Consider the following 11,399-nt stretch of genomic DNA (forward strand, 5'->3'; position numbering starts at 1 on the left):
CTAACACCATAGGTCGGCATCTTTAGCGTAAACATTGTCATATTTGAGGTGCATTTTTGAGCGCCCATTTGGCCCGGACTCACTCGGACTACCCTTTCGAGCTGGCCCGCGTCGGTCCGTTTCAGGACAGGTGAAATTTGGCTCGCGAATACACGTTCAAGATGTTTCATGTTGGCCTTGCCCGTGCCCAGAAATTGGCATAAACAGGACTTGGGTTTTCCTGCAGCACTCTTCACTCCCTTGCCAATAAATCCAATAGCTTTTGGGACTTATGACGCCTTTTACATCCTTACACAAGCACTAGGTTCTTGGCAGTCTTAACCCCGCTATATTGTGCCTCCCCATCGCTTAAAGGTTTCTAAATATCTGTGTCTCCCTTGTCCGCCTCCTCACGCGTCTCACTGGGTACCTAACACTTACACAGACCCCAAAATATCACTTTTTCCCTTCGTTCCCTCAGTTATTTTTATATCTAATTAAGCAAAAAAATAATAATAACAGGTGTGGGATCTCTCTCTCTCTCTCTCTCTCTCTCTCTCTCTCTCTCTCTCTCTCTCTCTCTCTCTCTCTCTCTCTCTCTCTCTCTCTCTCTCTCTCGACACCCCCACTCAATATACACGCCCACTGCCCCAGCCTCTTGGGAATCGACAATCGGCAAATCAACATCTAATAACAATTTTACAATGCCATGAAAAATATTTAAGCTAGAGAAGTTGAAAAATAAACAGTAAACACGTGTGTGTGTGTGTGTGTGTGTGTGTGTGTGTGTGTGTGTGTGTGTGTGTGTGTGTGTGTGTATACCACGAAATTATTGAAGTTACATAAGTGAAACAATGAGCAATAACCATCACGGAAGTCAACAGAGAGAAATAAATTGGTAAATAACTAGATAAATTAATGAATAAGTGAATAGTTATACACAAACGTCAAATACACAACTGTAGTTAAAATAAAATAAATAAGTAAAGGTGTAAATATGGAAAGAGAGAGAGAGAGAGAGAGAGAGAGAGAGAGAGAGAGAGAGAGAGAGAGAGAGAGAGAGAGAGAGAGAGAGAGAGAGAGAGAGAGAGAGCAAACAAAAACATAATAATTACGAATAATCATGTTAAAGATACACACAGAAGGCAGCTACAATAATAATAATAATAATAATAATAATAATAATAATAATAATAATAATAATAATAATAATAATAATGGCTCAATGATGCTTACCTTCCTTCATTTCTCCCTCCTTTGGTGCTTCTGCGTCCTTGGTGCTGTGGCTGTGACGGACGGCGCTGTGGTGTGACGACGCGCTCCCCTGACGTTGAAACACTCCTGGACGCTGTGGTGCATATATAATCCTTCACTGAAAATATCCTACGACGGCGTGTGTCCTATGGCATGTACTGTGACGGGATGCTGTGGTGTGTGTCATCTCCGCTGTGTCCCTCATCGGCGGTAATACGGTCTTCGCTGTCTCTTATCCTCCGGCGTGTGTCATGTATCCCGGGGCGTGTAGACGTGCCTGTGGCTGGGTATCGTGTGCCTCGTGTGGGTGTCGGCGTGGGCACTTATCGCCACCGCCGGGGAGCCGAAGAAGGAAGGGGATGGCGTGGTCTTCATCCTGTCGCCCTTCATAAAGGTGAGGAACTATTTATATCCTTATTCATACAGGTAAGGAATGCTAAATCCTTCTTTATACAGGTAAGGAACACTTAAATCCTTCTTCATACAGGTAAGGAACTGTAGCTCCTTCTTCATACAAGGAAAGGAACTGTAAATCCTTCTTCATACAGGTAAGGAACTGTAAATCCTTCTTCATACAGGTAAGGAACTGTAACTCCTTCTTCATACAGGTAAGGAACTGTAAATCCTTCTTCATACAGGTAAGAAACTGTAAACCCTTCTTCATACAGGTAAGGAACTGTAAACCCTTCTTCATACAGGTAAGGAACTGTAAACCCTTCTTCATACAGGTAAGGAACTGTAAATCCTTCTTCATACAGGTAAGAAACTGTAAATCCTTCTTCATACAGGTAAGGAACTGTAACTCCTTCTTCATACAGGTAAGGAACTGTAACTCCTTCTTCATACAGGTAAGGAACTGTAAATCCTTCTTCATACAGGTAAGGAACTGTAACTCCTTCTTCATACAGGTAAGGAACTGTAACTCCTTCTTCATACAGGTAAGGAACTGTAACTCCTTCTTCATACAGGTAAGGAACTGTAACTCCTTCTTCATACAGGTAAGGAACTGTAACTCCTTCTTCATACAGGTAAGGAATTGTAACTCCTTTCCGCTCCTCCTCGACCCTGATCTGTCTCTCTGTGTGGGGATAAAATGATTGGCCTCGTTAGAATTCGCGTTACCTCGATATATATTAAAACACAATTTTTAAAGTTGAAATATATTCTGGCTCAGGGTCATAATGTTGTAGCGCATAAGCTCTTATTTATTACGCACACCACCCCTCCTCCCCCCCCCCCAACACACACACATACAATAAAATAAAAATCAAATCAACTTATGCCACACGCAACATTCTGTATAATATGTAACCCAACACAGTCGCTACTACTGCTACTATTACTACTATTACTACTACTACTACTATTACTACTACTACTACTACTACTACTACTACTACTACTACTACTACTACTACTACTACTACTACTACTACTACTGCTATTACTACTACTACTACTTCTACTACTACTGCCTTCACTTCCTCTACCACTACCACTATTGCCACTTATTGCTACTACAAGTACTACCTCCTTCTCCTCCACTAATATTACTACTGCAACTACTACCTCCTCCTACTACTATTACTACTACTATTGCTACTACCTTTACTTCTACTAATACCACCACTACTACTATTTCCTCTTCCTCCTCCTCCTCCTCCTTCACCTCTACCTCCTCCTCCTCCTCCTCCTACAACTACTACTACTACTTCTCCTACCACCACCACCACCACTACCACACCACCACTACTACTAAACTAACCTCCTCTTTCCCTCCCCCCCCCCGTGCAGCACATGCGATGGTACCACCTGTTCGCCCTGCTGTGGGTGACGCAATTCATTCTCGCCAGCCAGGACGTCATCATCGCAGGCTCCGTGGCCCAGTGGTACTTCACCAGGTAAGGCTTACATACACTGGTACCTAATTAGCGCACCTGAGTTTCCATATAGCTCGTTGTTATTTTTTATGTTACTTTTTGTAGGAGCAGCGAGTAGCGGGCTTTTTTATTATTATTATTGTTTCCTTTTTTGTGCCCTTGAGCTGTCTCCTTTGTTGTAAAAAAAAAAAAATGGTAGTCTTTTGTTTGAATATTATGCGTAAGGTTTCCAGAAGCTATCAATTCATTTTTCACCAACAACTATTAACATTTCCTTGGCAGTTTTATATTTGAATAGTGTTAATTTTCGTGAGGTTCCAACAAACGATCCATATATTTTACATTAGCGCCTCTCAATATTTCCTTTGAACACTTATATTCAAATAACATCTGGTGGTACAATTTGATTTTCATACGACTTACACAATAAATCAGTTCATTTTACTTCAGCAACTCTTTTAATATTTCCTTGGTAGTCATACATCAAATAGGAATTGAGGTACTCTTTGATTTTCGTAAGACTTCCACAAGCAATCAATTCATTTTTCACCAGCACCTCTGAATAGTACAAGGATGTTCTATTCTATTTTCGCAAGACTCCCACAAGCAAACAATTTACATCAGCACCTATTAGTGTTTCGTTTGTAGTTTTCTATTTAAATACTATCTGTAGGTACTATTTTGTTTCTGCAAGACTTTCACAAGCATTCACTTCGGTTTATATCAGAACCTATTAATATTTTTTGGTAGTTTCGCATCTAAATAGTATGTCGGAGTTCCATTAATTTTCGCTAGATTTCAACAAACCATCAATTATTTATTTTTCATCGGCACCTAGAAAAAGATATTCAGTGGTAAATATCCTATCCTTACCTCTGGCTATATTTCACACTTCATTATCGCATGGGATCTCAAAATAGCTCCTTATAAATACAAAAAACTCACATTACCACGCAAAACTTCCACTATTACACCACCCTCCAACTTGACCTACGTACTAACTCTTCGAAATCCTTCCCCCCGCCTTCCTCTCTGCTTCTTCACGCTGGCTACAGGGACAAGAAGATGCTCGGCTGGCCCATCCTGACGGCCACCAAGAGGCTCTACCGCTACCACCTCGGCTCCGTGGCTTTCGGCTCCCTACTTATCGCCATTGTCAAGTTTATTCGGATCATCTTCAAGGTGAGCGGTAGTGGAGGTGTTGGCGGTGGTGGTGATGGTGGTAATGGTAGTGGGATAGTAGTAGCTGTAGTAGTAGTAGGAGGTAGCAGTAGTAGTAGTAGTAGTAGTAGTTTATGTTCAATTGTCACAGCAATTATGAATGTATTTACAACGTAATAATGATGATAATGATGATAATGATGATGATGATGACAATAATAATAATAATAATAATAATAATAATAATAATAATAATAATAATAATAATAATAATAATAATAACAACAATAGTAATAATAGTAATAGTAATAATACACTCATTCCTCCCCATACTGCTAATCTGCTCATTGTCTACCCCTTATCCAACTCCTCCTCCTCATACAGTACTTTGAGAAGCGGTTGCAGGGTACCAACAACGAGTTCTGCACCTTCTGCCTCAAGTGCTGCCAGTGCTGCTTGTGGTGCTTCGAAAAGTTCCTCAAGTTTCTCAGCAGGAACGCCTACATCGAGATAGGTGAGTCGTGTCGAGGGGGACTGTCTCCAGACCATGCTTGGGATTTTCAAAGAAGCACAGGAAAGGGTAAAACTTTTTGATAATGATAAGATTGGCTTTCAACGAGGCTGCCAGCTTTAGTGATCTAATCTGTTCTTGAGACACTTTACTGACCTATAGAACCAATCCAAACATTTGCTGAACGTACGCACAGGACCGTTCAATTCACTCCTGAAGCAAAAAGTAACTTTCGATGCGATTTTTAAAGGATCTGATCGTTAACCCATCAACTATTTATGTCGTAAGACTGTTGCACTGCCATGGCTGATGACTCGGTTAGAGAGAAAAAATCCTGCCGATGTCCAGACTGCAAAGCCTCGCTTGAATTGGTTGATCATTATCTCTAGTTCCGGAGTTAGTTTAGAGCTCAAAGAACTTGGAGCGATCATCTTTACTGAATTTGATAGGTACTTGAGGAACATGCATATAAAATCCTCCGCAGTCATTTTTTTTTCCAGTGTAAAGAGGTGAAATGCAATCTTCATACGGCTGTATCCCAAACTATGGTAGCATTTTCGTTGCGTGTCGTTGCACTTTCGAGAATTTCGATGTCCTTGTAATTAGCGGACCAGAACTAAACTGTATATTCAAGGTAAGGTCTTACCATTATACAGAAATAACATGCCTCCCGACGTCTTACGCTCGAAAATCTTCACTCTGAACCCTAGCACAGTTTTTCCTCCATAGCATTTTTACAGGCAGCCTAAGTGCTTTGCATGTTTCGTCTCTGCTGATAATGATCCCGAGATTTGGTTCCTTATGTACGACCTCAGAGGCTTCCTACACACGTATGTATGACCTCTCTTTATGAACCCAAAGTGCATGACTCTATACACGTGTCAAGATTGAAGGACGTTTTCCACTTCGCAGACCACTGAAAAGGCTGTCTTTTTTTGGGTAACTTAACAATCGACCGTCATGAGGGCCTTTTCACCTCCTTTTATGGGTATGAACGAGTAATAGTAGTAGTAGTAGTAGTAGGAGGAGGAGGAGGAGGAGGAGGAGGAATAGAAACAGCGCAAGCAAGAAAAATTCATGACAAATGTATAAATCCTCTCCACACAAAAATAGCCTCTCACCCGGATGTCCTTCATTTCCTTCTTCTCCCTGCACAGCCATCTACGGGTACAGCTTCTGCAAGGCGGCGCAAAAGGCCTTCAGTCTGCTTGTGAACAACGCCCTCAGAGTGGCCGCCATCAACTCCGTCGGCGCCTTCGTCCTCCTCCTCACAAAGCTGGCGATCGTGGCCGTCACCGTGGCAATCGGTTACTTCATTCTCAGGGTCAGTGTCTGCAATTGTTGATGCATGTTTTCTCTCTCTCTCTCTCTCTTAGATCATGTTATCTCCTGTAGTCTAAAAATCGTATCCTCTCTCTCTCTCTCTCTCTCTCTCTCTCTCTCTCTCTCTCTCTCTTAAATTATGTTATCTCTTGTAGTCTAAAAATCGTATCATACTGTTTTTGGAAGTCTGGATCTCTTACAGTATCGTATATTACTTGACGACAGAAGTGATGATTACGACTTAATGAAGTGTGTTTTAAAAATATCTACACATGTTAGTATTTTCACTCTAGCACTTAATGAGTGTAGGTACAGCTTCTAGCCATGATAGGCTACTGACATCAGTCACCCCCATGAACGCATCTAAATACTGGAATCCGACTTTATCTGACTCGGATATTTGCAATGAGTATAATCCAGCCTTTTAATAAGTACAGCATTCCTATGTATTACACACACACACACACACACACACACACTGAGCCCCGTCTACATTCCTACCGTCCCGTCCACCCTTAGACGAAGCATGAGCTGACGTACCTGTGGGTGCCGCTGCTGGTGACAGCCGTATTCTCCTACTTCATCGCCCACTGCTTCATCTCCGTGTATGAGGTGCGTCACGCAGCAACCAGTCTTTAGTGTTAGGGTTTTGCCAACTTCTCTCACGCCATGAAGCTATGCCTAGTCCACGTATTTCATAATTCATCTGAAATAGATCAGAGTTACTATTCATTTTCCTCATTACATTTATAAGATACTAATATATAAGTAACACTGTAACTAATCAACTAGCAACCTACTAAAAAAATAGTGTTCAATAATTTGTGACAAACTATTCTTTACACAGTTAAGGTAAAAAGAAAGTTGATATTAAAAAAAAATAATAATCGACTTTATTCATGTGTTAAGTAATTACTAACTAAGGTTCGATTTTTCAGTGTTTATGTTGTTACTGTTGTGAAGATAGGCACGGGTAAAAGGTCCAAGGCAGGATGAACAGCTGGGTGGGCTGCGCGCCGACTGTCCAGACCGGGATTCGAACCCGGAGCTGCAGATTCCTAGCTAGGCGTGCAAACAACTGCAGCACGGTGGCAAGACACACATATGCTAATATATATTTTCTTATCAGATGTGCATCGACACGCTGTTCCTTTGCTTCTGTGAAGATTGTGAAAGGAACGACGGAATAGAGCGCCCGTACTTCATGAACCGCGGCCTGATGGTAAGGACGGCACGATGCTGCGCAAACTATTTACTCTTTAAATAATGCTGTTTTCTATGACACCTAAATGCGACATTTGGGAAGGTATACTGCGCAAAACATGTTATTCTCCTAACACTACTCAAATCACCTTTTATACCCGCGTCACTGTCACTCGTGTGTGTATTCGCAGGCATTCGTGGAGAACAACAGGAAAGCTCTGGAGGCCCTGGACGAGCGGCAGGCGGAGCAGCGGAAGGCCTCGCTAGCCCAGCGGCAGGCCAGCAGTGCTATCCGTCCCTCCACTACAACGGTAAGCCCTTATTAACAAGGCAGCCAAAACCCCGTTAGCCATGATGAATAATATCTCTCTCTCTCTCTCTCTCTCTCTCTCTCTCTCTCTCTCTCTCTCTCTCTCTCTCATCCAGTTAATGCCTTTTCTTGTCTCAGTCTACGAGGCTTGACTCATCGGGGGGCATGACACCGCTCAAGCCTGCCTACCCGCCCACCTCCAGGCTGCCCTCCCCCGCCCACTACATGACTCCCACGGGGGCCTAGGGTAAGGGCAGGAAAACATCAATTGCTGTTAAATGGCTGAAAGGCTAATGGAATGCAGAAGACAGTGAAGTTGAAAGAAAGCAACTATAGAGAACCAAGAAGGTTAGACAAGGCGCCAATGGAAAAAATGGGAGGAAGAATGAGTGGAGTATGTGAATGTAAGAAAAAAAAAAGACCTAGCAACATTCACGTTGAAATATTATTATGCTGGGAAAAAGGACAACGGAAGTCATAAACAAATTACCTGGAAGGGGAGGGGGTGGGAAAGATAGGTGGTAGTATTAAGGGATACTGAAGACAACTATGCACTGAGGAAGCCTAGCTAAGAGGAAGAAGGAGAGATCAGGAATATTATAATGGTCTTTTGGGAAAGTATGATTCAAAGGAGAAATATGGAGGACACCAAAATAAGTGCAATCTCTTCTGCATCACATGTATAACATAGCTTAAGTAATTATATAGGAAAGAAGCGGCTTGGGCATTACATAATTTATGATACAGAAAGGGTTCTGGGTACAATGATGTGATGGTAGAATTATAGAGCATGGAGGAGCGAGCTTAAGAGCACATTATATAACTTTTTCTCAGTGGTACTTAAATTAAAGAGGGACAAGGTCACAGAATTGAAAAAAAAAAAGCTGAGATGCATCAACTTATAAAGAAGGTGGGATAGAGGAAACAGAGATTAAAGACATGGACCAACAAGTATAATAAATATCTAGAAAAATATTGGGAATGGTAATAAATAAAAAAAATACTAAAATAGCCAGAATGTGTTTCCAAAAGACTGGAAAGATGGACAATCAGAGAAAGCATAGAAAAAAAAGTGTCTCCTCATTTTTAGAAAGATCCCAATGAATTGACAAATATAAAGGATGCTTGGTATTGAAATTTAGCATGGTATAATGAAAAATTTTAAATCTTAAACTTTTGAAATATTAAATATAAAGCATTGTTGTGAACTATCCACTGAAGATATTTTATGTCTCAGTGCTAATGACACCTCTCATACAAAAATGAATTCAGTTACTACCTTCCACAATATGTTTAAATGTAATATTTTACATTTGCTTTAATGATGGATTCCAGTACCAATTACTCCTTTTCACTTCAAATTCTATACTAAACAGCTCTATGGAAACCTCATAGAGCAATACTTTTTTTTTTTCACTTTCCTCCTTTACTCCAGTTTTATGTGTGATATTTGAAGAAAAAAAACTGTGATAAATGTTATCTACTTAAGCTTGTGTTCAGAGAACAAGATTTAATTTTGGGAGGTCACAACCAAGGATTCTTTTCTTCTCTAGACTCCTTGGTCACTATAGCTTTGTGAGTTGCCTTGCTGAGCCCGCCACCCTTGAACTAGAGAAATGAGCAAGACAAATTAAGCTGGACTTATACGTTCACATTGAAGGTTGAAAATGAAAGACTTTTAGTTAAATAAATGAATCAAGAAGGATGTACTCCTACAATAATGTAACAATAATAAGACAGCAGTCAGAATTCTGTTCTTAATGTGTTATGTTATGATTATCAATCTTATAGATTATAGAATATCTGTGATGTGTTTTTATTTTAATATTGTTATTCTTGTTTGCATGAGTAATTATTGTTAACTCTGTATAACAAAAGCTGCAGATAATGCAACATCTTACAAGTGCAGTTCACCTGACAGGCTTGAGAAGCTTAGGTTAAGTACACGTATTTTCATCTCCCTGCCTGACCATCTACTGTCAGTCTGTTTCAAATGTTTCTACAATTTTCCCTCATGTAACTGCAGTCAGCAAAGAAAACCACATACATTAGCATAACTGACTTTTGTTGTGAGTTTATTTTAAGTTCTGATTCAGTTAATGAGTTTAGATTCCTTTAAGTGCTGAAGTACAAACATTTTTGCCACTTTGATCAAGTGTTAGAGTATGTACACATTTGATGGCACTTCACAGGAAGGTGAGGCACGTATAGCCAACATGATCATGGATCATCACCGGAACTGTTCTTGGCAGTAATGAGTGCTCTGACACAAACTTATGAAAAAAAAAAAAGCTAGCACCTACTAACTACTATCATAAAGACTTGAGTAGATCAGTGATATACAACAGTGTGCATCAATGAGTGAAGACATATGTTTAGAGGATGTCCTCAGAAACGAGTGCCTCTAGAATATGCAGGCTGTTTCAGTCTGTTAGGTTTTACAAGCACAGGTGTTCCCATCACCTTGTTACTGTGTGCTCACAGATACAAACATGTGCCTTATTATAAGACTTACACACTGAACAACTTTTCCTAACAACAAGGTAAGCGTTGGATTAAGTTGTTCCAAATATAAATGTTGATTGTATTTTCTCAAAGTTTGTCACAACAGTTGACAGTCTGTTGGTGATGTTTTTTTTTTGTTTTTTCAATGCAATATAGAAATAAATTGAAAATTTAATACATTTTTACATGTGATAAAGTTGCGTAAGAAAAGAAATAGGTAAGCAACTATAAAATTGAAGTATTATCCATGTTATGTGATATTACACTCCTGATTCCTAGCATAGCTTTATAGTCAATGTACTGCACTGTAGAAAATAGATTTTCTTGCATAATGTTTTTCTCTTAAGAATTGATATATGATTTTGTGCTCCCTAATATTGGTGTGTGTGTGTGTGTGTGTGTAATTCACCTCATGGTCTGCTGCGGGTCTCTCTCGAAACAGCCAGCCGTTCCCCTACGGAAGCGCACAAAGCTCATAGTACCGATCTCAGGGTAGGACTGAGACCACTCACACACAACACACCGCGACAACGAGGTCACAACTCCTTGCCTGACGTCGCGTACCTACTCACTGCTAGGTGAACAGGGTCTACACGTGAAAGAAGATAAACCCAGCTTATCTTCATCCGGCCGGGGAATCGAACCCCGGTCCTTCTGGTTGTAAGGCAGACGCTCTATCCACTGAGCTACCGAGCCGTGTGTGTGTGTGTGTGTGTGTGTGTGTGCTAATTGGTTTCTTTAGTGGTACACATAACAAACATGAAAGACAAATTCCCATTAATGTTTTACGTCTGAAAATATTTTATATTTAGTACTGGGTAAACCCTCCACAACTCCCACCCCAACTCCCCAGACCACCCCCTCTCCCCTCCCCTCCAGCCATCCTCCTCCTCCTCCCGTTTCCCCCCCCCCCCCACCACCATCCTCCCCCCCCCCCCCGAGGCTATGACAAAAGCAGAGCAGGTATAACTCATTGACGTCTTGCTCCATGGAATTGTACCATGCTCTTAAATAGGTGAATGATGAGGGAGGAGAGAGAGGGGGGGAGAAGAGAGGAATGAGAGAAGAAGGGGAGAAGAAGTGGTTTAGAAATAGTTTGGGGAGGGTTTTGGGGGCACACTTTCCTTCGAAGTTTCCTCTTAATTTTTACTATGTTGCGTATAACACATCGTCTGTTATGCAAGCCTCATATATTCCTTGTATAATAATATTACGTGATTACTATATATTTCATGTGTGCCTTAAATTATATGTTGATTGTCTCACCTCCACG

At 40.9% G+C, this 11,399-nt stretch overlaps 1 protein-coding gene across 2 annotated transcripts in view; it reads left to right on the forward strand.

Moving 5' to 3' along the window:
* Nucleotides 1–10,934, forward strand: part of LOC127009039 (choline transporter-like protein 1) — a 36,229-nt gene extending 25,295 nt beyond the window's left edge. For both annotated transcript variants that reach the window (XM_050881711.1, XM_050881712.1), the window contains exons 8-16: nt 1,505–1,627; nt 3,028–3,134; nt 4,169–4,295; nt 4,659–4,788; nt 5,943–6,109; nt 6,628–6,720; nt 7,238–7,330; nt 7,503–7,622; nt 7,760–10,934. In XM_050881711.1, coding sequence (XP_050737668.1) covers nt 1,505–1,627; nt 3,028–3,134; nt 4,169–4,295; nt 4,659–4,788; nt 5,943–6,109; nt 6,628–6,720; nt 7,238–7,330; nt 7,503–7,622; nt 7,760–7,867 — 1,068 coding nt within the window. In that variant the 3' untranslated portion in view covers nt 7,868–10,934. The remainder of the gene's footprint in view (nt 1–1,504; nt 1,628–3,027; nt 3,135–4,168; nt 4,296–4,658; nt 4,789–5,942; nt 6,110–6,627; nt 6,721–7,237; nt 7,331–7,502; nt 7,623–7,759) is intronic.
* Nucleotides 10,935–11,399: the final 465 nt, after the last annotated feature.

Source organism: Eriocheir sinensis, chromosome 39 (assembly GCF_024679095.1).
Source record: "Eriocheir sinensis breed Jianghai 21 chromosome 39, ASM2467909v1, whole genome shotgun sequence".
In the NCBI taxonomy this organism is placed as follows: Eukaryota; Metazoa; Arthropoda; class Malacostraca; order Decapoda; family Varunidae; genus Eriocheir; species Eriocheir sinensis.